This window comes from Neoarius graeffei, chromosome 26, assembly GCF_027579695.1.
Source record: "Neoarius graeffei isolate fNeoGra1 chromosome 26, fNeoGra1.pri, whole genome shotgun sequence".
NCBI classification, from domain to species: domain Eukaryota; kingdom Metazoa; phylum Chordata; class Actinopteri; order Siluriformes; family Ariidae; genus Neoarius; species Neoarius graeffei.
The window spans coordinates 40,464,048-40,483,148 of NC_083594.1; the positions used below are offsets into that span (position 1 = coordinate 40,464,048).

General features: G+C 41.0%; 1 protein-coding gene across 1 annotated transcript in view; it reads right to left on the reverse strand.

The window, feature by feature from the left end:
• Positions 1–19,101, reverse strand: part of ppfia4 (PTPRF interacting protein alpha 4) — a 381,591-nt gene that overhangs the window by 34,991 nt on the left and 327,499 nt on the right. The window contains exons 14-17 of the mRNA XM_060910159.1: positions 11,164–11,390; positions 7,823–8,051; positions 6,449–6,484; positions 6,114–6,244 (exon numbers count right to left, since the gene is read on the reverse strand). Coding sequence (XP_060766142.1) covers positions 6,114–6,244; positions 6,449–6,484; positions 7,823–8,051; positions 11,164–11,390 — 623 coding nt within the window. The remainder of the gene's footprint in view (positions 1–6,113; positions 6,245–6,448; positions 6,485–7,822; positions 8,052–11,163; positions 11,391–19,101) is intronic.

Sequence of the window (19,101 nt, forward strand, 5' to 3'; positions counted from 1 at the left end):
TCTGAGATAACGACCTAATTAATTCAGGATCTCGAGGAAACAACACAACTAATTCGAGATCTTGAGAAAATAAAACCGTTATTTCGAGATCTCGAGAAAACAAAACAATTATTCCATGATCTCGAGAAAACAAAACAATTATTTCATGATCTCAGCTGGATCACTGTATCTCCGTCGGTAGAGACGAAGCCGGGCCAGTCTTCTGCAGAGGTGCCGCAGACTAATTTTGAAATTATCCCTTATTAAAAGACTTAATGCAATTTCTCCGTGTCAACCCCTGATCAAAATATTGCCTTATTAGGTGATCAATTATTCCAGACATTCTAATGACCAAAGTTGCGTCTATACAGAATGAGAAATAGCCCCAAAGTCAGCATATCACAAGTCTCTTGGCGCACCTGAATGAACCATTTCTCAGCTGTTTACTCGAGATCATGAAATAATTGTTTTGTTTTCTCAAGCTCACGGAATAATTGTTTTGTTTTCTCGAGATCTCGGAATAACGGTTTTGTTTTCTCGAGATCCTGAATTAATTATGTTGTTATCTCGGGATAACAAGGTGAATGAAAAAAGGATTATATGAAGGGCCTCTCGCGACTTCCGTAGTATATATTCTCAAATCACTTGTCTCTTTTTTGTTTCTGTTTAACATACCATTCTGACAGTTTGGCCATATTGCTGTGTTGAACAGCTTGTTGCACCTTCCATTAAAGTGTTCACTTTTGTACACATCTTCTTGCTTTATTCATTCAGTTGTGGGGAATGGTTAGTAAGGTTGATTCTGACCTAGGCTATGTTGAGGTCACATATCTACTTTTTAAGTTCAAGTTAAGTGCATACAATTTTAGAGATATAGCCTACATGTGCATATGCATTCTTCTTGGTGTTCTCACAAACAGGTGAAATAAATCAGTGTAAATGTGGCCTATGGACATAGCCTGGCCTATTCTCAGCCATTACAAAATCTGTTGTCTGACCATAATTTAACTGATCTGTATACCACTATGCTACTAGATAACAAAATGCCTGTTTGTTTTATTTCATGTGAGATGTTGATAAATGTGAGCTTCAGCAAAATGATAAGAGCACCTCTCTGAGTGTCACGTTTATGTAAAAAAAAGGTGTGCGAGCACGAGCATGGTCGCGCGCAAAAGTGTCCCGGTTTCAGACTAGGGAAATCTGGTCACCCTACTAGAGAGGCAAGTGACATTGCACATGCACAGGTCGAAGGTTGCGCCAATGTAAACAACAAACATGGCTGCCTCCAGTGAGTTTATTCTGAGATTCAATCTTAACACTTTTAGTTTGGAATTTTTTGATGAGGGATATAAATCAAATATACCAGTGGTTTTAAGTCGGCTTCTGGCACATCCATACAGTTTTAAATACAAGACCTACAATTAAAAACAGTTTGTTTTTATTGCATTTATTTAATTCCTGGGCTCCCATCTGTAACAGGGAGTGATGCTGCATCCCACAAATACACTTTACAATAGATTATTAGATTCTAATAGAATAGATGAGTGAAAATAATTGGGGATCTTTTTTAATGGGCCCCGACTTGTTACAAGTATGAATAGGTGGGCCTTAAAGTAGAAAAGGGTGAGAACCCCTGAAATATACCATGCACGGAGAGGCACTAGGAATTATGGATTCTCTTCAGTGACTGGTATAGTACTATTTTCTTCGGGGCTGTGCCTCTCACAATATAGTACTATGTCAATCACTGAAGAGAATCCATAATTTCAACTGGATCCTCTCGGTGCATGGTATATTCAATTACAATACTATATTCATCTCATCTCATTATCTCTAGCTGCTTTATCCTGTTCTACAGGGTCGCAGGCAAGCTGGAGCCTATCCCAGCTAACTACGGGCGAAAGGCAGGGTACACCCTGGACAAGTCGCCAGGTCATCACAGGGCTGACACATAGACACAGACAACCATTCACACCTATGGTCAATTTAGAGTCACCAGTTAACCTAAACTGCATGTCTTTGGACTGTGGGGGAAACCGGAGCACCCAGAAGAAACCCACGCGGACACGGGGAGAACATGCAAACTCCGCACAGAAAGGCCCTCGCCGGCCACGGGGCTTGAACCCGGACCTTCTTGCTGTGAGGCGACGGCGCTAACCACTACACCAACATGCCGCCCCAATATTATATTATTTTACAAAATTAAAATTTTACAAAATTAAGTGTCAAAGTAAAACATTACTTGAAATACACTGAATTTAAATTATCTGACAGAGGCAAAAGAGAAATTAGCTACAGATTATATTGTAAACATATATAAATATACTATCTAATCAGCAAACTAATGATGGATCTTTGAGTGTGTTATTTGCTCTCACCAAAACTCATCAGAGGTATTGTGTAACATTTGGAATTTATGGCATATTTGCTCTTTCTCCTGTCTTGTCAATTTAACATACACGGTGTTTCAAAAAATTTGATATCATTCTGGGATATTTACATCTCAAATAATATCTTTTTTTTTAAGCACCCTGGACAAGTCGCTAAGTTATCGCAGGGCTGACACAGTCAGCTGGGATAGGCTCCAGCTTGCCTGCAAACCCTGTAGAACAGGATAAGCAGCTACAGATAATGGATGGATGGATGGAACACCCTGTATTTTAGCTCCTGTGTTGCCAGACTATTTGTCATTCATTCACTTATTTATTGCTTCAATCAGATTTGATGTCTATTGAAACGAAATGTTTGGATTCACTTCCCTTCCATGAATATTTATAGAGTGTTTCCGCCCATAGAGACACTCTGCTTTCAGAAGAGATTAGGGGATGACTTCATTAACACTGGGAGAGAGAGGTGTGCATGTGTGTGTGTGTGTGAGAGAGAGAAAGTCAGGGACAAAAAAGGAGATATCTTTATCCAGCTACTGGATCAGGACATTAATAATAATTGCATGCCATTAGATGAGAAGCATGTGAACAGAGTGTATGAGGGGGATTTTAAGGGTGGCTGCAGTTTGAATACTCAGTAATGTGGTGTGGTACATCTGTGACAGTCACACATAATGAGCCAGAAAGCAGTTTTAAGACTGAGAGTGATTTGTATTCAACAGTTCAGGATTGTCCTCTAAAATGAATAGCAATACTAAGGATGTAATTGCATTGTGTTTCATAGCAGTCTTATTTACAGCAGTCTTATGGCCCTTTTCCACTACCCTTTTTCAGCTCACTTCAGCTCGCTTCAGCTCACTTCAGCCCGACACGGCTCGCGTTTCGACTACCAAAAAACAGCACGACTCGGCTCACTTCAGCCCTGCTTAGCCCCTAAAACTCGCACCGTTTTGGAGTAGGGCTGAAGCGAGCCAAACCGAACCGAGTGAGGCTGGGGGCGTGAGCAGACACTCCCCTGTGCACTGATTGGTGAGGAGGAGTGTCCTCACATGCCCACACACGCCCCGCGAGCACGCTGGGATCTGTAAACACCGCAAACCCGGAAGAATAATAATTACGAATTACGAGAATTTCTGAAGCCTTATGCGCCTCGCCTCATCTATACGCTCTTGCCAGTATCTGTTGGCGTTGTCGGTGACTACAAGCCACAGCACCAAGACCAGCAACGCTAACGACTCCATGTCCTCCATGTTTATTGTTTACTATTCGGGTCGTGAGACTACCGCTTAAAAGCTCACTGATGTCACTGTTTGCGCTGCTAAAATGATGTTATGATAAGCTTTAATAAAGGGCCCGGTCATTTGCCCCGCCCCCGGCCCGGCTCTGACTTGTTCCGCCACTGTCACTGATGTCACTGTTTGCGCTGCTTAACGACATCACCTGACGTCCACCCACTTTCGCTAACTCCACCCAATGTGTCCACCCACTTCCAGCCAGCACGGTTCAGCGCGGTTGTAGTCGAAATGCAACTCCAACAGCCCCGCTCAGCTCGACTCAGCTCGACTCGGCACGGCACGGCTCAGCCGCGTTTGTAGTGGAAAAGCGGCATTAATGTCCTTGGACAAGCAACAAAATATTCAGTAACAGGTCTTTTAAAGGTGGTGTCAGTAAAGAAACATTTATGCCAAACACAGCATTTAAATGTGGAATTATATATATATATATATATATATATATATATATATATATATATATATATATATATATATATATATATTTAACATGATTATTCTCACACACTCAGAATTAACTCTGAATTAGCTGAGATTTATTTGCGAACTACCTCAGACTTACCTCAGAATGATCTCAGAAACATATGATTTACCACAGAATTACATCAGGATTATCTAAATTTTTACTCAGAATTACATCAAATTCTGCTCAAAGTAAGATATCATAGTCAGTTATGAGTGAATAATGTTGTGGGAAAATAATCAATAAAATAATGCTTATTTACAACCCCGATTCCAAAAAAGTTGGGACAAAGTACAAATTGTAAATAAAAACGGAATGCAATGATGTGGAAGTTTCAAAATTCCATATTTTATTCAGAATAGAACATGGATGACATATCAAATGTTTAAACTGAGAAAATGTATCATTTAAAGAGAAAAATTAGGTGATTTTAAATTTCACGACAACAACACATCTCAAAAAAGTTGGGACAAGGCCATGTTTACCACTGTGAGACATCCCCTTTTCTCTTTACAACAGTCTGTAAACGTCTGGGGACTGAGGAGACAAGTTGCTCAAGTTTAGGGATAGGAATGTTAACCCATTCTTGTCTAATGTAGGATTCTAGTTGCTCAACTGTCTTAGGTCTTTTTTGTCGTATCTTCTGTTTTATGACGCGCCAAATGTTTTCTATGGGTGAAAGATCTGGACTGCAGACTGGCCAGTTCAGTACCCGGACCCTTCTTTTACGCAGCCATGATGCTGTAATTGATGCAGTATGTGGTTTGGCATTGTCATGTTGGAAAATGCAAGGTCTTCCCTGAAAGAGACGTCGTCTGGATGGGAGCATATGTTGCTCTAGAACCTGGATATACCTTTCAGCATTGATGGTGTCTTTCCAGATGTGTAAGCTGCCCATGCCACACGCACTAATGCAACCCCATACCATCAGAGATGCAGGCTTCTGAACTGAGCGCCGATAACAACTTGGGTCGTCCTTCTCCTCTTTAGTCCGAATGACACGGCGTCCCTGATTTCCATAAAGAACTTCAAATTTTGATTCGTCTGGCCACAGAACAGTTTTCCACTTTGCCACAGTCCATTTTAAATGAGCCTTGGCCCAGAGAAGACGTCTGCGCTTCTGGATCATGTTTAGATACGGCTTCTTCTTTGAACTATAGAGTTTTAGCTGGCAACGGCAGATGGCACGGTGAATTGTGTTCACAGATAATGTTCTCTGGAAATATTCCTGAGCCCATTTTGTAATTTCCAATACAGAAGCATGCCTGTATGTGATGCAGTGCCGTCTAAGGGCCTGAAGATCACGGGCACCCGGTATGGTTTTCTGGCCTTGACCCTTACGCACAGAGATTCTTCCAGATTCTCTGAATCTTTTGATGATATTATGCACTGTAGATGATGATATGTTCAAACTCTTTGCAATTTTACACTGTCAAACTCCTTTCTGATATTGCTCCACTATTTGTTGGTGCAGAATTAGGGGGATTGGTGATCCTCTTCCCATCTTTACTTCTGAGAGCCGCTGCCACTCCAAGATGCTCTTTTTATACCCAGTCATGTTAATGACCTATTGCCAATTGACCTAATGAGTTGCAATTTGGTCTTCCAGCTGTTCCTTTTTTGTACCTTTAACTTTTCCAGCCTCTTATTGCCCCTGTCCCAACTTTTTTGAGATGTGTTGCTGTCATGAAATTTCAAATGAGCCAATATTTGGCATGAAATTTCAAAATGTCTCACTTTCGACATTTGATATGTTGTCTATGTTCTATTGTGAATACAATATCAGTTTTTGAGATTTGTAAATTATTGCATTCCGTTTTTATTTATAATTTGTACTTTGTTCCAACTTTTTTGGAATCAGGGTTGTAAATAATAATTATTAATTAGCATTTAATTTTTTTTTTTTAATCCAGAGCCTCTTTTCATTTTGGATGATATTGCAGTGCATGTGTGTGTGTGTGTGTGTGTGTGTGTGTGTGTGTGTGTGTTTACCCTCGTCCATCCTCAAGGCTTCCAGTCAGCTGAGCGAAGTTGATCTGATCGAGTTTGAGGCTACGAGGGGAGGAAGGGGGTGACATCTCACACTTTATAGTGGCCTTATCCTCGCGAGCTTCCACTGGAGACTAAAGCAATGGAATGCGCATACACACACACAATGAAACCAAAAAAAATCCTTACTACTATGTATCTACTAATTTTTTACTCACATTAAACAATTTTCATGCAATTCATGATTTGTTACATGTTAATCACATTCTTTAAAAATGATATATGAATGAGATAAATGCAGCAACTTTTTTGTCTTGTTCAGTTTGAATGAAACTTACAGTGACTTTCCTGCGGTGTTTTCGTAAATCACTAGGCTGATAGCGTTAAAAAGAAAAGAGACAAACATGCAAACAGACAGGTTAAGCTGATTAAATACACAGCCAGATAAAGGGAAATAAATTGGATGCTGATAGCCTGCAGACATCCTGTCATACCTCCTGGCCATAATCATAATATCACTAAAGAATAAATGAAAAACAAATCGGTTCTTATTGTAGGGACAGCATTTGAAAAGTTTAGTGGTTATATCACTTGGATTTAATGAATAGTATTAGGCCATTCAGGAAGATAAATGTCAGAAATGTTTTTCTAAAACAGGAAAAATGGACTTGGCAAATATACAAACAAATGAGCCTTATTTGTATGAGGTCAAATTATTTGTGACTATGAGATTATCTCATCTCATCTCATTATCTCTAGCCGCTTTATCCTGTTCTACAGGGTCGCAGGCAAGCTGGAGCCTATCCCAGCTGACTACGGGCGAAAGGCGGGGTACACCCTGGACAAGTCGCCAGGTCATCACAGGGCTGACACATAGACACAGACAACCATTCACACTCACATTCACACCTATGGTCAATTTAGAGTCACCAGTTAACCTAACCTGCATGTCTTTGGACTGTGGGGGAAACCGGAGCACCCGGAGGAAACCCACGCGGACACGGGGAGAACATGCAAACTCCACACAGAAAGGCCCTCGCCGGCCACGGGGCTCGAACCCAGGACCTTCTTGCTGTGAGGCGACAGTGCTAACCACTACACCACCATGCCGCCACTATGAGATTATTATAAATTATTTGGAAGGATGAATGTTGAAGGTTGAAAACACCTTTTCTTCTTTCTCAAGACCATTTCGTGTTGATCATTAGCCCTTGTTCTGTTTCATATATATATATATATATATATATATACACACACACACACACGGATAGATAGATAGATAGATAGATAGATAGATAGATAGATAGATAGATAGATAGATAGATAGATAGATAGATAGATAGATAGATAGATAGATAGATAGATAGATAAAATAATTTTAAGGAATAATTAACCCCTTGTGCGCTTAGGTCAATTTATCTCATGAATATGAACTTATATATATATATATATATATATATGTAAAAGTTCAGTTTATACTTGTATTCCAGGTAGGATCTCAAGAATATATCAATTAACCTTTGTGTTTATTTACATAAATAAATAGTAAATACATAAATGCAAAATACATTGGACTTATTATAGTCTTATAAACATTTTTGTGGACAAAGTGAACCAAACATAAGAATTGAAAGAGCTGGTTAAAATGTGCAGTAAAGCTTTTACTGCATACTAAATGCGCATGTGTAGTGCTATGGTTTCTCATTTCTCACCAGGGTCATGACACCGAGCTCATGGGCAGTGGAGCGAGATGCCATCTTTGGAGTGGAGCGGCCGCTGATGGGAGGAGAAGAGCTTGCAAGGGAGAGGGCAGTGACCGAAGTGGGGATGGTGGACCGTGGGCGCAGCGTCACATTCAGCCCATCCATGCTACCACTGTTCACACGGTTCTCAATCTCATCTGCCCGGAGCTCAGCTGATTCGCGCTCTACCTGAATCATCCTACAGCAAATAACATGAGATTAACAATAAAAAAAAAGCGTGTATCTTCAATGTAGAGTACAGTATATACTATATACAGTTCACAGACATTTCACACCAAGCTATGTGCATATGAAAGTGATATTCACTTCAACTGTCACAAAGCAGTTTTAGGCAAATTTGGATGCAGACACTGGGTCAGTAATGTGTATTCTGTGTTAGGCCATTAAAACAAGGAAAGCGTTCACAAAATTTCTACTAATAGAATGTTAGAAAAGTCTCCTTTTTTTAAAACTAGTTTTAACAGATGTTCTTGTAGAATCAGTCTGTTATACAATATATAGTCAGATTAATCATACCAAATGTCTACATGTGGAGCCTAATCTTTTCCAGATTGTTTGATACTATCAATCATAATTAATCATTTACTCTATTGTTTTTGTGCCATATTTGACAGATGTTCTAATGCAAATAACTGATTGCTTGAAAGGAATTCCAAAAGTCTGTTTGGCATGCAGCGAGATAAATGGCTCTAAATAAACAGAAAAACAGTTTAAGAGAGACACCAACATGTCCAACTAGTTTCTCACAAAATGTTTAAATTTAAAGGTTCATAGATTGAACAGACTTTACTCTTTTTGTATCTATAGTTGGAAACCACTACTTTCTGAATACAGAACCCCTGCCATTTCATTCATTCATCCATCCATCAATCCATCCATCCATCCATCCATCCATCCTTTATCTATACTGCTGATCTATCAGGGTCGTGGGGGAATGCTGGAACCAATCCCAGCTGTCTTTGGGTGTGAATGTGAGTATGAATGGTTGTTTGTCTCACTCTGCCATTCATGAATGATAAATCTTTTTCTTTTTTTTGCTTTCCCCCCCAAAAAAAGTTGTGTCACATAATGTCATTCCTTTAACCTCTTAAATTCAACTATTTATGTAGAAAATCAGTTCATTGGTGACAAATATACAATACATCAGTTCATTAGTGACATTAGTGGCAGTTAAGCTACAAAATGCTGTCCAACTAATTAGCTATCTAAGTCAAACTACTCCGTAGTGGCTAAAGGAACAGGGAAAACTATTTTATACACATTTTTCCAACAAATATATAAGTTTAAAATGTGAATGTGCATGTTTGGACAGTCAAAATTCAGTGATACATATTCAAAAATTTGGTTTCAAGAACATTGGAACCAAATCCATGCAATTATCCAGTCAAGCAGAGGAGAGTGATCAGAGTGGTCTGAGCTAACAGGAAAACTACAGTAACTCAAATAACCACTCTTTACAACCATGGTGAGCAGAAAAGCATCTCAGAGCACACAGCACACCAAAACTTGAGGTGGATGGGGTATGAGCTACAGTGGTGCTTGAAAGTTTGTGAACCCTTTAGATTTTTCTATATTTCCTATATTCCTATATTTCCATTTCTATATAAATATGACCCAAAACATCATCAGATTTTCACACAAGTCCTAAAAGTAGATAAAGAGAACCCAGTTAAACAAATTTGACAAAAAATATTATACTTGGTCATTTATTTATTGAGGAAGATGATCCAATATTACACATCTGTGAGTGGCAAAAGTATGTGAACCTCTAGGATTAGCAGTTAATTTGAGTCAGGTGTTTTCAATCAGTGGGATGACAATCAGGTGTGAGTGGGCACCCTGTTTTATTTAAAGAACAGGGATCTATCAAAGTCTGATCTTCACAACACATGTTTGTGGAAGTGTATCATGGCACGAACAAAGGAGATTTCTGAGGACCTCAGAAAAAGCGTTGTTGATGCTCATCAGGCTGGAAAAGGTTACAAAACCATCTCTAAAGAGTTTAGACTCCACCAATCCACAGTCAGACAGACTGTGTACAAATGGAGGAAATTCAAGACCATTGTTACCCTCCCCAGGAGTGGTCAACCAACAAAGATCACTCCAAGAGCAAGGCGTGTAATAGTCGGCAAGGTCACAAAGGACCCCAGGGTAACTTCTAAGCAACTGAAGGTCTCTCTTGCATTAGCTAATGTTAATGTTCATGAGTCCACCAACAGGAGAACACTGAACAACAATGGTGTGCATGTCAGGGTTGCAAGGAGAAAGCCACTGCTCTCCAAAAAGAATATTGCTGCTCATCTGCAGTTTGCTAAAGATCACGTGGACAAGCCAGAAGGCTACTGGAAAAATGTTTTGTGGACAGATGAGACCAAAATAGAACTTTTTGGTTTAAATGAGAAGCATTATGTTTGGAGAAAGGAAAACACTGCATTCCAGCATAAGAACCTTATCCCATCTGTGAAACATGGTGGTGGTAGTATCATGGTTTGGGCCTGTTTTGCTGCATCTGGGCCAGGATGGCTTGCCATCATTGATGGAACAATGAATTCTGAATTATACCAGCGAATTCTAAAGGGAAATGTCAGGACATCTGTCCATGAACTGAATCTCAAGAGAAGGTGGGTCATGCAGCAAGACAACAACCCTAAGCACACAAGTCGTTCTACCAAAGAATGGTTAAAGAAGAATAAAGTTAATGTTTTGGAATGGCCAAGTCAAAGTCCTGACCTTAATCCAATCAAAATGTTATGGAAGGACCTGAAGCGAGCAGTTCATGTGAGGAAACCCACCAACATCCCAGAGTTGAAGCTGTTCTGTATGGAGGAACGGGCTAAAATTCCTCCAAGCCGGTGTGCAGGACTGATCAATAGTTACCGGAAACGTTTAGTTGCAGTTATTGCTGCACAAGGGGGTCACACCAGATACTGAAAGCAAAGGTTCACATACTTTTGCCACTCACAGATATGTAATATTGGATCATTTTCCTCAATAAAGAAATGACCAAGTATAATATTTTGTCTCATTTGTTTAACTGGGTTCTCTTTATCTACTTTTAGGACTTGTGTGAAAATCTGATGATGTTTTAGATCATATTTATGCAGAAATATAGAAAATTCTAAAGGGTTCACAACCTTTCAAGCACCACTTTATATATGTAATATGTGTAAATAGGTTCCCTGAAACATAAAGCTACTACTTTTTTTTCAGAACCTCCAAATGTCTGTATAACTTGAGTGACATTTTGCGTTCTGAGGTAAACACAGCATTCTTGCTGCTTCTAGTCTCACCTGATCTCCTCATTGATGGCATCCAACTGCTCCTGTAACATGAGGGCAAGTGTCTGAGCATCTGAGTGGCCACTGGGAGACAGCATGTCCCCTGAGCTGAACACGGTCTCACGGTCATCATCATCCAGCTCAGAGAGCTCTGTGTCGCTGCCCATCAGGTGTGAGCGGCTGCCTCGAAGGCTGGAAGGCTGTAATCGCTCCCAGTCCTGCTGAACCAGGGGTAGGATCTGAAATGAAGACATTAATCTGAGTAATACAAGTAGATTCCTTTTTTTACACTCACACTCTTCATCAGGAGAATACAAAAACATGGTATTATTGCATGTTTAATACTGTATCTACTTTCCTTAAAGATAAACAGTTTATCATTTTCACTAAAAGGAACAGAGAGGTTAAAAAAGAAGTTAATTATATATCATTTTCCAAAGTGTTTCTTCTTGAAGCTATTTAAAAATAGAACTTACAATAATTGCAACATCCAGCGAAGCAGTAAAAGATGAGGGGGGAAACATTTATAAACATTAGAGCATATTATATTAGTAATTACATAATAAATATTCTTAAACTCTAGAGCAATAGTATAAAGGTGCATTACAGTAGGTTTATTTATGCGATAGGGCTAGGAAGATTATTCTCCTATAATTTCAAGGTGTTGCCTTTAAGCAATAGCCATATATCCTGAAAATGAAAAAGCAATTCGGTAAGTGCTGCATATTAATTTTCAACTGGTGTTCTGATCTGTAAGAGCATTATTCTTGTAGAGTGAAAAGCATTACGCTACAGTAATTTCATAATATTACCTCTGAACAACAGCTTGTTATGTATTTAAAGAAAACAATGTAGTGTAGGTAGTGGATTATTTCTCAAAGTAGCAACACTGAAAATTGTAAGCATACGTATGAATTGTTTTAATTCATCAGCAACAAATATAATGGATTGAGGCCCTGATTACATCTTTCATCATTTATTTTCTATGCCATTTATCCATTAAGAGTTGTTATTGAGCTGGAGCAAATCCCAGCTGACACTGGGTGAGAAGTGGGGTACACCCTGGGCAGGTTGCCAATCTATTGCAGGATTAACAAAGAGACAAACAAACATTCACACCTGTGGGCAATTTAGAGTAGCCAGTTGACCTAATCCACATGTGGATTGTGGCAGGAAACCAGAGCACCCGCGGAAAATCCACACAAGCTTGAGGAGAACTCCACACAGTAAGGCCCCAGCTGACCATCAGTTTGGAACCCAGAACCAGCTTGCTGTGAGACAACAATGCTAACCACTGCACCACCATGTTGCAATCTTTCAAATAAGCAAAACAGCACATATTGTGCATTTCCCTGAATGAGTATGTAAAATGCATGGCAGCAGCTATAAAAAAAAATAGCTTGATTTAGTAATCATATTATGATTCATTAAACTTGAAAGTATCAGCAGGGATTGACTCCATTACGGCTGAGTTATTGAAAGCAGGTGCAGAATTCTCTGCGAAGAAAATCCATGAGTTGATGAAGAAAGTCTGGCGGCACGAGAAGATTCCAACCAAGTGGAAGAAATGATTAATTATTAAATTAGTGAAGAAAGGTAATCTCAAGGAATGCAAGAACTCTAGAGCAGGGTGTCCAAACTGATCCATAAAGGGCCGTGTGGCTGCAGGTTTTCATTCCAGCCATGCAGCAGCACACCTGATTTGGCTTATTCAATCAACTGACATACCCACCCTTTAATCAAGGGTGGGTGTGGCTGCAAGTATTTGACTGTGTGAAGACAGTTCAGTTGATTGAATGAGCCAAGTCAGGTGTGCTGCTGCATGGCTGGAATGAAAACCTGCAGCCACATGGCCCTTTATGGATCAGTTTGGACACCCCTGCTCTAGAGGAATAACACTACTATCTGTTGTAGATAAAATACTTGGCAGAATAATCATCGATCGAGTGCAGAACGGAGTGGACAAGAGGTTAAGAATGGAGCAGGCAGGATGGAGGAAGAGGAACAACAGATCAGGTCTTCGTGTTAAGAAACATCATTGAGCAAGTGAATGAATGGGAAGCAACATGATACCTAGGCTTCATAGACTTTGAGAAAGCATTCAATTCGATCCATTGTGACAGTTTGTGGATAATCATGAGGAAATATGGGATACCAGAGAAAATTGTGAGAATGGTCAAGTTATTCTATGATGGCTTCCAGTGCGCAGTTGAAGATCAAAGGGAGGCATGTGAATGGTTCGACATTACCACCGGAGTAAAGCAAGGTTGCAATATGTCCGGATTTTTGTTTTTGATCACACTGGACTGGGTGATGAGAAGAATGGTTGGGAATAGAGAAAAAGGCATCATATGGAAATTTACTTCCAAGCTTAATGATCTAGACCAGCCTTTCTCAACCGGGGTGCTGCGGCACCCTGGGGTGCCATCTGGCTTCATTAGGGGTGCCGTCAAAAAATTATATATTCTAACATTGAAATAAATAAAATGAATTAAAATTCCAAAAAACAAGTTACACTAATGCAGATCATCGCCGCCTCATGCATCATCAAAATTTGTCTCACGGCCCCCTTTCCCATGTCACAATGTCACTGCCGGGGTCAGCGTATGGTCAGCGTGACTGCGTATATTTTATATGGGGGTGCCTTGAGAATTTGCATACTTCTGAAAGGTGCTGTGACTGAAAAAAGGTTGAGAAACACTGATCTAGACTTTGCAGACGATATTGCTTTTTGCTGTCTTCCACCAAACAACAGATGCAAGACAAGGTAGATAAACTGAACACAGAAGTTAGGCGAGTAGGGCCGAAGATCAACATAAGCAAGACAAAGATGATGAGAATCAATTCAGGCAACGAGGACAAGTTAACCATCGATCGACAAGATATCGAAGATGTGGAAGAATTTACCTACCTGGGAGCTACAGTCTGCAAAGAAGGAGGTGGTATGAAAGATTTAAAGAATCGTCTATCCAAAGCCAGAGGTGCATTCGTAAAGCTAAAAAAAGACCTAGAGATCCAACAACATATCAAGAAGAACTAAACTGAAGATGTTCAAGACACTAGTGATACCAGTCCTTCTATACGGTTGCAAAACCTGGAAGATGACCAAGGAAGACAACAGAATAGTAGACGTGTTTCAAAATAAATGCCTAAGACAGATTTTGCGAATTAGATGGAAACAACACGTCACTACGGAAGAGCTCTTGAAAAAGGCTAACATGAGGGCATTGAGCATGGAAGTGAGGTGAAGGAGATGGAAAATGATTGGGCACATCCTGAGGCAAGACAGGAGTAACATCATGAATGTAGCGTTGACATGGGCACTGGAGGGAAAAAGGAAAAGAGGTCGGCCAAAGACAACATGGTGGCATACAGCAGAAAGGGAGTGAAAGGAAGCAGGATAGAGATCATGGGACGAGGCTATGCCCAACATTTGAGAATGGCGCGTCAAAACAGCGCGTTGATAAACTCTTCCCTTGCCTACGTCAGCAAGGGAGATGATCCCCACACCCCCCCTCTGGATTCCCACCCACTGTATGGATTGCCCGCCCAGCTCAAAAGTTGCCACCAAACATGGAAATTGCGCTGTACATGGATGTGACAACACAGAAAGGAGTCTGTTTTTACTGCCGATGGGAGAGCCCCTGAAGACGCAGTGGCTTAATTTTATTTACTCTAATAATACGCCGTCGAGTCTACCTAAGACGGTGTATGTTTGTTGGAAGCATTTTCCTGATGAATGTTTCCACAACTTGGGACAGTACAGGGCAGGTTTTGCACATCAACTGTCACTGAAGCCTGGGTCCGTACCAAGCATCCCTGCCGCATCAGCCACAAACACTGAACAAGTAAGTGTATAACTGTTAAGTCGTTTTGCCGTGTTTTAAAATCGGTGCCACATTAGCCTTGCAATGGCTACATTAGCTGTGCAACTAACCGCTTCCTGCAGTTAGCCAGGTACTCTGCGCTACAAAACCAAAAAGCATGCAGCATGCTCTGTTAAACTGAGTTTAGTCTGGAAATTGACTGTAACTTATGAGCTTATGTTTTGCCGTGTTTTAAAATCGGTGCCACGTTAGCCTTGCAATGGCTACATTAGCTGTGCAGCTAACCGCTTCCTGCAGTTAGCCAGGTACTCTGCGCTACAAAACCAAAAAGCATGCAGCATGCTCTGTTAAACTGAGTTTAGTCTGGAAATTGACTGTAACTTATGAGCTTATGTTTTGCCGTGTTTTAAAATCGGTGCCACGTTAGCCTTGCAATGGCTACATTAGCTGTGCAGCTAACCGCTTCCTGCAGTTAGCCAGGTACTCTGCGCTACAAAACCAAAAAGCATGCAGCATGCTCTGTTATAATAGCCAATCAAAACAGTTTTTACAAAGACACCCACATTCTTTTTTTAAGTCACTCGTTCATTTTATTTGTTTGTTTGTTCAGTAAAAACCCAAACATTTGTTGAATTTATTTTATTTCCTCACGTCGCACCTTAATGACGTCAGCGCATGGTATTTTTCCCTTCGCGGTTTGTTCCTTCTCTCTCGCCATAGTAAGACACCCACATCCGCTTGTTCTGACCCACTGGAGGTAGCATCACAGTGCTGTTAGCCAATCAGAGGTAACACGTTTACATGTCATGAATATTAATGATAAGACCCGCCCCCACCCTCTACCCTTCCCCGCCTCCTGCTTCTCATTAGCAAAACGACGCACTGGGAAAAGCGCTGAAATGGGGCTTTCTCCCAGGAGGCTATATCTACGTGCTGAGGGTTCATTTCGAGAAAGACTGCGGATATAACATCCGGAAACCTCCACGAGCCCGTTTAAAGCATCAACAAACCACCATGCCATGGGACCTTTAATAGAAAAAAAGAATTTGCTGCACAAGTTTTAATTTATTTTTAGTTCTCTGAAATCAACACAGGGTCAAAATTATACATACAGCGCACATAATATTTGTTTAACTGTCCCTTAGTGAGTTTCACTTTGGCCAGACACTTTTGATAGCCATCAACAAATTTCTGGCAGAATTCTGGTTGGATATTTGACCACTCTTCTTGGCATAATTATTAGAATTCAATTAAATTTGTGTGTTTGACCACATCACGCCTGTCTTATCCACACTGCATTGGCTCCCAATCAAATTTCGTATTGATTATAAAATACTACTATTGACCTTTAAAGCACTAAATGGTCTCGCACCACAGTACCTGAGTGAACTTCTGCTCCTCTATGACCCGCCACGCCTACTTAGATCAAAAGGTGCAGGCTATCTGTTGGTACCTCGTATAGTGAAGGCTACATCAGGGGGCAGAGCCTTTTCTTACAAAGCCCCACTGTTATGGAACAGCCTTCCAAGTAATGTTCGGGAATCAGACACAGTCTCAGCATTTAAGTCTAGGCTGAAAACATATCTGTTTAGTCAAGCCTTTTGTTAATGGTGTTTATGAGGTAAAGGAGTAGATCTGGAGGGTCCTCAGACATAGAGTGTTTTGGTAAACTGGGATGTATGGATGCTGTCAGTCCCCACTCGCTTGCTCACTCGAGTTTGTTGACGGTGTAGTGGCTGGCTGCTTTATGTCCCGGGGCTCCCTCATGCCTGTGTTACCTTCTGGCTCTCTCCTTTTAGTTATGCTGTCATAGTTAGTTGCCAGAGTCCCTGCTTGTACTCGATGCAATATGTATACTGTTCCTACTTATTCAGGTGATATTGGGCATACCTAACCACCTGTGTTTTCTTTCCCTCCCCCCCACCCCAAATCTGTCCCTCTGAGTTACATGGAGTCAACAGGAAATCTTTTGGTGGAGAGGGTGGAGACCTCGACTGGCTATCGTAGCCTGCAGGGAATCGGCCGTCAGACATTCTGTCGCATGTCCCAGACCCGGTGAAATGTAACTGAATTGTCTTGGCCAGCCCTAAGGGTCCCATCTGCATCTCATCATTGCTGAGGAGTGTGCTCCCATCACCCAATCAAGCATCCAGCCAGAGCAGGTCATGATATATTTTACCATATTAACATGCCATTGTTGTGTGTTATACCTGATGTAAAGACTCTCGTCTCTGCGAGCCTACCACACAGATTTAATACTTGACATTTTTAGGGCATACCTAACAACGTGTTTTCTTTCTCTCTCTCTTCCCCCCCCCCCCCATCCTGTCCCTCTGAGTTACATGTTGATCCTGGGATTGAGATGCTGGCCTCTTCTGCCCCTCGGACCTGCTTGATCCATCCTGGTGCCCTGTGTCTGGTCGGAGTTTTATCGCACCGCTCCTGTGAAGGACGGCCCCATGAGGACAGTTGAGGGTTATACCTGTTAAAACTGTTAATATTATAGTCAGGCTGTCTGTTGTTGCCCAAATGAGGATGGGTTCCCTTTTGAGTCTGGTTCCTCTCGAGGTTTCTTCCTCATGTCGTCTGAGGGAGTTTTTCCTTGCCACCGTCGCCACAGGCTTGCTCATTGGGGATAGATTAGGGATAAAATTAGCTCATGTTTTAAGTCGTTCAAATTCTGTAAAGCTGCTTTGCGACAATGTTTATTGTTAAAAGCGCTATACAAATAAACTTGATTTGATTTGATTTGTTTCCTGGCATGGGTCAGACTTTTAAGCACTTCCACATATTTTGGACAGGGTTGAGGTCAGGACTTGTTTTAAGTTTAATGTTAACCTGCTTTATCCATTCCACAACCAGCTTTGATGTATGTTTGGGGTCATTGTCCAGTTGGAACACCAAACTGCATCCATGTTTCTGATGGCTTGAGTTTATGCTGAAAAACTTGGAGGTCACCCTCCTTTTTCATTGTTTCATCCTGTAAGGTTTTATTTCTTTGTAAGGATAAATAATTGTAAGAATTTATTCTTAATAATTGTAAAGGATTTAGTATGTGACCCTCTGTTTTGTTTAAAATGACCAAGAAGGCATTCTTCTGTCTCTGGCATTCAAGAAGTGACCTTCTGTCTAAGCTAGAAGGACATATTGCTTGAGATGTAATATTGATATCTTTATCAGAACATATTGCCCTGTGCTATCTCTGACCTAAGGTTGTGCGTAAATGTTGATATCTTTCAGAACATTCTGCTTATTTTGATATGAAATGTGTATTATTGATCAGAAATGTGTCTGAACAGCGCCAAGGTTTGCAATGATATCAGACACACCCACAGCTGCATATCCACACAGACACACACACACATAGACAGATATCAAACAGTGATGTCACTTCATCCACACAGATAACACACACATATAAAATCCCATGTATTCTCTCGTCTCATTGGGGACTTGCGAATAAAAGATTGTGAACTCATGGGGTTCCTGTCTTTTTTCTGCGACTCACCCCCAGACGTCTGGGTGACACGGGGGGACTGATCTCGAGATGGGTAATCGCTCCGGCTGAGGCTGAGGGCAAGAGGTTAAGAACCCTAACACATCCACTTTGTGCAATGCACCAGTTCCACTTGCAGCAAAAAGCCCCAGAGCATGATGCTACCACCACGCTTCCATCCATCCAGGCACATCACTACAGTGACGTGGCCGCTCTGACGGCTTCAGACATCAAAGTGTCTAGGGAACATTACAGTAGTGGTTTCCTGTTGCCTTCTATTGGATTATTATTGAGGTTTTCTCCTCTCAACCATTCACACTCACACCTGCAGTATGGACAATTTAGAGCCACCAATTAACCTAACCTGCATGTCTTTGGACTGTGGGAGAAACCGGAGCACCTGGAGGAAACCCACACAGACATGGGGAGAACATGCAAACTCCAGACAGAAAGGCCCTCGTCAGCTTCTGGGCTCGAACCCAGAACCTTCTTGCTGTGAGGCGACAGTGCTAACCACCTACATTACTGTGCTGCCCACCATGCTTAACAGTTAGTATAATGTTCCTCTGTACCTCTAATCATTGTGGCCAAACACCTCAATCTTCGTCTCATCTGATCATAAAACTT